Source organism: Aulonocara sp. 'chitande type north' Nkhata Bay, linkage group LG11, assembly GCF_057382095.1.
Source record: "Aulonocara sp. 'chitande type north' Nkhata Bay isolate Kocher_YH1m ecotype deep benthic linkage group LG11, A_spYH_male_GT1.1, whole genome shotgun sequence".
In the NCBI taxonomy this organism is placed as follows: Eukaryota; Metazoa; Chordata; class Actinopteri; order Cichliformes; family Cichlidae; genus Aulonocara; species Aulonocara sp. 'chitande type north' Nkhata Bay.
Genome location: NC_141354.1, coordinates 11530636 through 11540576, shown reverse-complemented (window position 1 = coordinate 11540576; position 9941 = coordinate 11530636). Strand labels below are relative to the sequence as shown.

Here is a 9941-nt window from a genome sequence, read left to right as displayed (position 1 = left end):
ATCTGACTTCTTTATAGAGCCAACCACAAATGAGATGGGTTCTTAAGAGAGGATTAAGTAGAGTGATGCTTGAAATTAAGACTTAGACTAACAGCACCAGAAGGCAGGCGTTGACAATAAGCAAATAAATATTCCTGCTGGTTGACGGTTGAAGGACAACATGATAAAGGTGATGTTACACAACTTTGACATTTGATACTTTAAGTTATTTTAGGCTCTATATGAATGATACTGGGCCTCTGGTGATATGATTTGCACACTCCTTGTCTTTTATATGCCCCAACAAATGCCAAGGAGTAGCCTTGATGAGTACTGCATTAGATACTGTATCAAAGATGTGTGGTGCACACTGGCCCCTAAATCAATAAAGGCACAAATATCAGTAAACAAAACACTGCCAACCAGCCAAAAATGTTAAAAACGTAACTCAAGTAGCCATCACTTATAGAATAGAGAAACATTAAACTGCATCTAGGCTTGTGTTTCTAGCAATCTGATTATGACATCTCTCCTTTTAGTTTTTTTTGGGGGGGTTTCCACTAAATTCTGAGAGATAAGAGGAAACTGTGCCAAAAAAAAGGGAAATTCCTTGAATGGCCACTTCTACTCTCCAGAAACAAGTCGATCTCCATGGATCCCATCCCTAAACACTGAAGTGTCATAATAAAACTAGTTTAGGGCTCTTGGACCTCTGAACTGCGCTATAGCTGTTATCTGACAAATAATATGGTTTGCCATGCAGTTAATTGACACTATTAGCTTGTACAAAAACTATGTATGTATATCTATGTCACACACCTTTATCGTAGCTATACGGTCTATGGGTGTACCTTGCTAAGAATGTTTGCTAACACCGATAAATGACCAGTCTGCCATCTTGTTTAAATATGTTCTGGCTGCAAAACAAAAACAACAAAAGGCTAAAAGGCAAAATGCTTGAGGTTTCAAAATGCTAATTCACATGTAGAGAGGTTGATGGTTGCTATATGCAGTTTATTTTTAACCTGTAGTTGCTAAATGGCATATTCTCTTTTGCTAAACGGAACTTTTAGCCTTTGATTCTAAGCAGAGGCGCACAAAGTGTGCTGGTTAAAGGAAATTAAAAAGTTCTGTTAGACGAGCAGGAATAAAGCAAAGTAAAGTAGAAGTTACTTCTTTAAAATCCCCCAAAATGGGCTGAAAGATAGATGGTGAAAACATGGAATAACACTTTGTGTAATTATGATTATAAGTGACACCAGCATAGATATTTAATCCTCTGTTCATTTTATTTATATAAAATTTGTATATAAATCCCAACAGTTACCTCAAGGTACATTTATTGTAAGGTAAAGACCCTACAATAAAGACATTTATACACCACGTGTGTAATGTTCATGCAATACATGCAAATATTTTGTGTATTAAAAATATTTCTCAGCCTCACCTACTCCTAATACAGCCTTTCATACCGACCACTTTATTTCATAGGACGATTTTGCAGCATTTATTTTTTAGGATCATTCTCAACTTTTTTGGGATCCAAATGAACAGATCTGACTAATCAGATCGCTGCATTTAGCGACAAGTGCACGTGCACTTCAAAATATGCACTAGTACTGAATTTACAATGATATAAAAATGGTCAAATAATAATATTTTACCTCAGACACACAGTTAGATGCTGCTCTGGGTCAATCTGCTCTCTGAAATGGTTTCTCTGCCTCCTTAGATGTGGTCCCAACTCTGCCTGTAAGAGTTCAAACTGCCCCTCTGACATCCTGAAATATGTTGTACAAAAGCGTTCATGATACAGCTTCAACTCCTGGATGAAACCACGAAACTCTCCCTGCTGCTGCCTTCTCATGAAAACTGGATGAACCCAAAACCTCAGTTTCTTCCTTTCCTTATGTAGAACCTCAGGACCAGCTCATCATCGCTTGATGTTGACTTCATTTTTTTCACACTGTGTCTTCTAGGGATGAATATTTCTCAAAATCACAACATATTTGGAGTGTGTATACATTACACAACAACTATGCATTCAAAAAATTCAGAATTTTGTGTTGTTTTTTCCACACATTCTCTGCATTAAGGCCTTAATACAGCAAAACCCCAACAATTAGACAGTGGGAATGAAAAACTCCCCTTTAACAGGAAGAAACCTTCAGGGGAACCAAAAGTATTGACTAGCACTGCTTTACTAGAGGTAACCCTTCTGTTTTCTAAACTCAGCAATTTCTGTCAAATTTCCAGAACAAAATGACTGGGTGTGCATCAGTTAGTGAGCGTAATCTCTGCCTATACGGCATACAAGGGCTACCCTAATGGTCGTCAAACCACATATTCACTGACATACACACTTGGTGTCAAAACTCATCATTAAAGGTAATGGAGAGGTCATTCGATGTCATCTTTCTGGAGGAAAGCGTTAAAGAAGGACATATGCAGCATTGTGCTTGGTCCTGTTAATAATGGAAGGAATCTATATTGCAGTGGTATTGCCTATTATGTGTGTCATCATGACAAAACGTGGTCCTGGAGATGCTAACTGTAGCGAGAACTGCCACAAAAGTATTTTTGAGTACTTTGGCTGGTGTGAAGTTAAGATTAGAATGAATTCTTAGCCTTAACTACCACAGGGGTATTTTTTGATTAGGGATTCATATGTTGGTGTGATCACATCTTAAAACTGCCTCTTAGTTAAAGGAATGTTCACTTTCTTTTCAGGTCAATATTTGTAAAGTAAACTGGTCAATACTGGACATAAAGAGGCGTTTTCCTCAAGCAGTTCCTTTGTAGGTCAATGGAACTTCCTACAATGCAGTTTTAGGAAGTTAAAAGCCTGCAGAACTTGTTTTGTGCAAAAAAAAGAGCCCTCAACTTTTCACCTGAATATAGAGATAGTAAAAAAATTCCTTTTCTTCAGTGTGTAGGAATGCTAGCACTGTTTACAGTACTAGCATATGAACCTATCCTGTAGTTTGTAGGAGTGGAAGGTCCAGTAGAACGCATAGGCATACACAGCAAATATTTCTCTTGTCTGTAGGTGCTCTACTGTTTAGCCCGGCCCTGTCAATCATTCCTCTATTGCTCAGATTTAATCAGCTGCAAATGCGCTTAAGTTCAAGCTATAATGTCCTTATCTTATCGACTATATATAGGACCATGTGGTACAGTGAATCTCTTACTCATTATGTGTTTACATCTCTATATCCTTCTGTATCTAGGACAGTCTGTCATGTGACCTGTGTGACAATCAGCTCTGCTGTGGCAAGTTTTCTTTCAGCCTGACAGCCATGAAACATTTGGACTCTGGTCACAGTGGGCCTCAGCGCTGATCGTCACTGCATTTCTGTCGGCATATGGAGGGGCTGGAGGGGTGGGGGGGTTTTGTTAACAGAGAGAATTCGATGAGCAGGCAAAGATATTCATTCTGCAAAAGCGCTAAAGTCTGTTTTTATTGGGTGGACGCAAATCCCTTCACATTCAACAGCTCTTTCTGGCAGCAACGAGCCAGTTCTGGATGGGTTTCTGGCTGGGCCTGTTGGGCCCAGCAGGCCGTGACAGGGATTTGACTTTCCCAGCAAGTAAGCGGGGAGCCTATGTGAAAACCACTGAATGGCTCACGACAGTTAAGAAAGAAAGAAGAAAAAAAGAGAGATTACGACTCTAAAAAAAGAAATCTGAGGTTAATCGATAAATGAGTAATTTCTTGCATTTGGCAGGAAGTTTGTTTCTGGAGCAAACCAGTGCAGTAAACTTGATTTACAGTCAAACAGATGCATAACAGAAGACATAACAAATCTGGTTTTCAGATATTTTATTGAGGAAAACATCTTTAACCTTTTGACCCATTGGACAAATAACATAATATAGCAAAAAAAAAAGAAACCAAAAAAAAAGCTACTGAGAACATTTCCTCTGAAGCTCGATCACAGATTGAAAATCACTGCAACACCTGCAGTGTCTGATACATTTATAAAAATAACAATCATAAAAAATATACATACATGACAAAGATTTTTTTCTTTTCTTTTGCGATTTGTAAAAGACTGCATGAAACTGAGCTTTGGACAACACATACAAGACGCTGCAGCAACCCACAATCTCTAACTGATAGGCACGATCACTAGCTGACAAGCAGACTGGAGCCACTAGCTAGTCCACTGTTAGGACTTCACTGAGTATAAAATTACAATACATTGCCTGCACAATCCAAAGGATACCATCAGCATGGACAGCTATTTAGAAGAAACAACTGAGCAAAGAAGTTATGGGTCACCAGACTAGGGGATGAGAGCGAAATGCTTTTCCATCGAGAGAATTTCTTTTTTTGTTGCAGTACTGACACGATGCTAGTCGCGGATGTTTTCAGATTTTTTTGTCTTAATGCAGCTGGGGGAGAAAAAAGCTACAGTATAGTTAGCAAGCATGTAATCATATATTTATACACAATTCTTCAAAACAGGTGAGGAATGAAGCCTTAAAAAATCAAAAAAGAAAAACATTAATAACCATCAACCCTCACAACGGAAACATAAGGTGCAACTTAGTCGTCTGATGCTGAGGTGGACGCATGCATGCGGGATTCTTCGCTTTCCATTCTTTGTTTCAATGAGCAGATAATTAAAGCAGGCGCTGATAACAGGATGGTTTGGTTTCAAGCTCTCCGACAAGTTGTAGCTGTAATCTGACCTTAACAAAGACAGTTTGTACAGTAAAACACAGTAGCCCCAGATAGATAAACCCCATCACCAGCTGCACCCATCTCTCCAGATCATCAGTTGGGTTTTTTCCCTACTAGCGTCTCACTCTCTTCTGCCTCTCTTTCTCTATCAGCATCTGCTTCAAACAATGGCCTCATTAAACTTTAGGGCTATCAACAAAGGGGCAGGAGGGAGGAGACGCCTAAGTGTTTGGCACTACATTTCCTGAACAGAGTATCTGCATTCCCAGCTAAGTTCAAGCTCTTCAGCAGCAGCTGCGGAATTCCCTGCCAGGGTGCTACAGCAAACAGTTTCTCATCATCTGAGGTGTCTCTGCAAGCCTCCTCCAAAACTGAGGAACACAGTCTACGATCGAGCTCTCCCTGCATCGATCATCTACTTATTGTCACTCCCACCCCTCCTTGTTTTTGTTTTTCTTCTCAGATGAGAAAAAGTGAAGCACCACTACACAAAATATACAGGAAACATTGTTTGTGACTCCATAAGTCGCTGATATTTAATCGGGCTCTGTCATGACATGCTGGTAATCTGGGACGTTTACTGAATATACACAAGAGGAAACGTGAACCTTGCAGGAACTTTTCGTTCGTACGTTTGGCTGCTACTTTACTGCAAAATCCACACAAACAGTGCTCCTTTTTCACCCGAACACACGCGTGTACACAAACACTGACTGTGCAGGATTTCACATATACATTCACAAGCCTCTGGGGGTGCTACTGTCTATAAACAGCGTAGGGGGTCATGTGGCCTGCTCGTTCTTTTCTCTGCCTGCTGTGAGGCAATAGGCACTTTATAAACACATAAATGTTCACATATACAAACAGACATTACAATAGCTTCATATTTTGTTTCTATTTCTCCCTTAAAAGTGGGTGGGGTATTCGAGTTAGAAAAAAAAAATCTTTGGTCTGTAAACAACAAGAATTATATCCAAATGTGAGGTGATGTTTGTTGTCCACTCTAGTTTAATAGGATCTCACCTCGGTTCAGATGATGTAAAGCACGGCGCGCTTTGGAGCACTGTGCACCTCTGATTTCACCTCAAAGTGCATGTGAGTGTCTCGCTTAAAGACTCTGATGCAGCTGATTGGGCTGCTGCTGCTGCTGCTGCTGCTGCTGCAACATGCTGGCTAATGAGTTTCAATTAAAGATTGAATCAGTCTTCTGCACAGTGTCAATGATACGTCTGCAGCTGGCATTCAAGGCCTTAAAACTCAGATATTGCTTCCAAGCTATCCAAATGAGTCTTTTCCGAACCTGGTTGGCCTGGGCAGGATCAGGAGACTGTCGGTGTTTCGGTAAATGTGAGATAATCACATCTGAATTTTGCCAACTGTTCTGGATTTACCATTCATACTCAAAGTATGAACAAAAGCAGAAGCTTTGATGCAAAACACAGAACAAAAGGATGCCTTTTTTTCAGTCAGCTGTCAAGCACTGTGCAGGGTTAAGGGTACGACTGTGCCACTCGCTCCTGTTTAAAGACATCAGGATCCCTCCTTCCTCTCTCATTTAGGGATACTCAGTTACACGGCAGCCAGGTGGAGTAGGCAGGCTGCTGGCAAGCAAACACTGGCTGCACCTGCGCTATGTAGTAGTTACTGAAGTTGCCATCTGCCACATAAGGAGCAGGTTGGTAGTAACATGTAACATTAGCCACATTGGGGATGACATTCTGCTCAGCCAGGACACGTACAGCCAGCATGGCTATGAGCCCTAAGGTCTGCCGTCTCTCGTGTCCCATCAGACACACGGTGCTCTCGTTGACCACTCCGTGGAGGGTCATCAGGTAGTCGTACTTGCGGTCCTCCAGGCCCACAAAGTGGTTTTGAAGGTAGGACTCCAGCTTGCGCTGCTGCTCGCCAATATCAGGGAAGTCAATGAAGAAGCGCGAGCACATGTAGCGCTGCAGGGACTTCATCTCTGACTCTGACGCAGCCCGGAACCCCCTCACCAGCAGGTGACAGTACTTCAGGAGACCCCCTCCACGGATCTCCTCCGGGTTCCGCGTGCAGATTATCTTGTGACGTAGGTGGTCCAGAGCCTCACTGAAGTCACCATACACGCTCTCGCCCATGATGGTGGGGTGGAAGGTCTCAGCCATGGGGTTCTCTGAGCAATCATAGAACAGCAGCAGAGAGTCAAGCTTGATCTGAAATGAGTCCACGCTGAACTCAAACTGCCGCCGGAGAGAGTCCACAAACTTCAGCTCCACATTCTTCCCCCGGTTATTGGAGAGGGAGATGAGACTCCAGCGGTCTGAGTCATTGCACACCTTCACCATCTTTTGCACATAGGCTTCCTAAATGAGTGAGTGTGCAGAGGGTGAAAGAGAGTGAGAGAAAAAGAAGCACAAACAAAGTGAATAGAACTGAAGCTGCAATTACTAATTCAGTAGAATTCTGCCTAACTTTGCATTGTACAGTAAGGATTTGAATTTAATTGCCTATATTTATACAAGTAATTACTGTATGTTGTTGAGCTATTAATGCTACTGACCTCAATATTAAAGGCTATGGAATGTACTTATATGGCTGAGCTCAGGATCCCTTCCAAATTGGTTTAACTCGATCCTCTTAACTACAGCAAACAAATTTTTTAACTATCACTAAAGTGATATCTAATTGCACATTAAGCTGTGCGTAATGGTCGCTAATCCCTGTTGGCACAAATACAATTCAATATTATCACATATATAAAACTAATCTAACAAATCTGAAGCAGAAATAAAAATCTGCCAGGGCGTGTGTAGCCTACCTTTAACGTTAAAGGGGTTATTTTCTCCTTATTCACACAGTCGGGTAAAAAATCCAGGAGACAGTCCAAAACTATGTCCTTCACAGTCTGAAAATCACTCTCTCCTTTCATATTTGCGCAAAATATGAGGTCAAGGTCTTTATAGCCCAGTCCGCTGTCCTCGTGCAGAATGTGGCTGGCCGCAGAGCCGTTTAATCGAACGTCCCGGACATGGATCTGTTTTTCCTCCATCCGACTGCGCACCACTTTAACTATCTGCCGCGGCTGCATCTCCAGAGTGGGGAAGTTTCCCCGGCCGTGTATCGGGATGGTCTCCGTCAGGATGGCATCCAGTCGCTGCACTTGCTCCCAGCTGAGGACGCTGACGTTGCTGCTGTCTGTGTCGGACACACAGCTGGTAGTGGAGCTGCTATCGTCCTCTGACATGGTGTTGAAGTCCTCCGGAATTTCAATAAAACAAAATTCAATCGTTTTCTCAAAACAGTAGGGTCTTCCGCATGAGGAGTGCCAGTATTTGAAATAGTCCAAAGTGACTGTAAACAGAAATAATAATAATAATAATAATAAAAATATATATATATATATATTAAAGAGCAGCGGGGCTGGTGGCTGTGCGTTACAGTTTGCGCACTCTGGTTGGAGATCCAAGCGGAGAAGTGGCGCAGCAGTCGAGCTGGTGGCTGAGCTAAGGGAGAATCTGAGCCCGCTAACAAAAGCGTGCGGAAGAGCGAGCCCTAACTTTCTCTTCTGTCTCTTTTACGCCTTTAAAACATTTGCCTCGGTGCTGCTGTCAATGCGTCCGAGCGCTGCGCATCACAGTCTTTGAAGGTCGCTGATGATCCAGGAGGGTGTTTGCTTTTCCGACTGTGACTCCATCGCCCAAAAGGCACGCCTATGACTTTATGAATTTGCATGAATAAGCTGCTGCTCAAGTCGCGCTTTTGGCACAGTCCTCCCACTGACGTTCAACCCCCTTGGAGGAATCTTGTGGATTTTTACGCACGGCTCCTACATATTTTTTAATATCTCCTCCTGCTGCCAAATAGTAATCCCGTTAATGCAGCTGTGTGCGCTCAGGAAATCCAGCTTCCTCTCCTCGAGTCTCTTTAGATCAACATATTCCCCCCCGTGCTTTTTTTCTATAAGTTAACCGATACTTGCCCACTTGACACGCAGCATCCTTCTGCAAGACTCTGGTCTGTAGTCTGAAGTTGTCAAGCTGCACTTCACCCCGCCCCCCATCTGCTTCTCGCTGCTAACGCTGGTCAGTTTGACAATACTATAAGGCTCTGCTTTATCAAGCTGCTCCATAGTCTTATAGTAAAATTTTAAAATGAATTTTAATGAGAAGATATATATTAAATTTCATATCACTTCATGAGATAACTGAGGCTCCGAACCACACTGAATACGGGAACAATCATTCAGTTACTCATGAGATCATTCCCGTGGTCATGATCCCTCTTTTGTCAAATAAAATTACAAATTAAAAAAAAAGAGGAAAAAAAAATAGAATTAAATTGTTAAAAAAAAATAAGCAAATAAATAAATATAAAAGTATTCTAATCTGTTTAGACTGAGCTGATCCGCAACTCGCTACACGTCGTCATGTCGCCATCTATGGGATGGCTGGTTTAGGCCTTTAAGTAAATCAGCTGAGCTACACTGAGTCTAAGGCTACCTTTACAGTGTCACTATCTACAGTCATTGTTAAAAGTCATCAAAGAAATGCGACTTTTAATTTTAAAAGAAAAAAAAAGTGGGTAAACATTTTGCCTGTGACATTAAAAACATGTTACCTCTGACCTCACATACACCTTCAGCTGCTGATATGCTCAGTGACCAATCAGGATACTCTCTAAAACACACTTTAGCACAGGGGTGGGCAATTCCAGGCCCCGAGGGCCGGTGTCCTACAGGTTTTAGATCTCACCTTGGGTCAACACACCTGAATCACATGATTAGTTTGTTACCAGACCTCTGGAGAACTTCAGGACATGTTGAGGAGCTAATTTAGCCATTTAAATCAGCTGTGTTGGTCCAAGGACACATCTAAAACCTGCAGGTACACCGGCCGTCGAGGCCTGCAGTTGCCCACCCCTGCTTTAACATGTCCATCATGTCATTGGTTGCAATTAAGGGTTTGCATTGTGGCATTTCATCTCTTTGATTAATGTCATTATATTTCTGTATGGCTTCTTATGAACCTCTCAGACTCTATTAAATCAGCATGTGAGAAGGTCAGGGGTTGCATGAGCCCGAAGGGATCAGTGATGCCCAGGGAATGCCATGTGGAGGCAAAGGAGGCTGTCGTCACGGACACTCTATTAGGCACGGGTAAAGCCCTGCGTCACTGGAGCCACCCAGATCTGTAAACCCTGATTATCCCATATACTCTACTGCACTGTCTTAACTCAGAGTCCCACACAGGAGCTGTGCGTAACTCCCTCATCATGACAGGATGCAGACACA

General features: G+C 42.2%; 1 protein-coding gene across 1 annotated transcript; it reads right to left on the bottom strand.

Annotated features, from left to right (window-relative positions):
- Positions 1 to 3785: 3785 nt before the first annotated feature.
- Positions 3786 to 8676, bottom strand: tent5aa (terminal nucleotidyltransferase 5Aa). Its single transcript, XM_086310573.1, has 2 exons — positions 7470 to 8676; positions 3786 to 7014 (listed from the first exon to the last, which is right to left on the bottom strand). The coding sequence occupies exons 1-2, from the start codon at positions 7893 to 7895 to the stop codon at positions 6235 to 6237; spliced, it is 1206 nt and encodes a 401-aa protein (XP_086166699.1). The 5' UTR covers positions 7896 to 8676; the 3' UTR covers positions 3786 to 6234.
- Between the last annotated feature and the right edge of the window lie 1265 nt (positions 8677 to 9941).

Bases quoted from the DNA above. Each gene is read 5' to 3' on its own strand.
- tent5aa (XM_086310573.1), bottom strand. From the start codon at position 7,895: ATGTCAGAGGACGATAGCAGCTCCACTACCAGCTGTGTGTCCGACACA. The intron at 7,015-7,469 runs GTAGGCTACACA...TCACTCATTTAG, and splicing joins TAACCCCTTTAACGTTAAAG to GAAGCCTATGTGCAAAAGAT.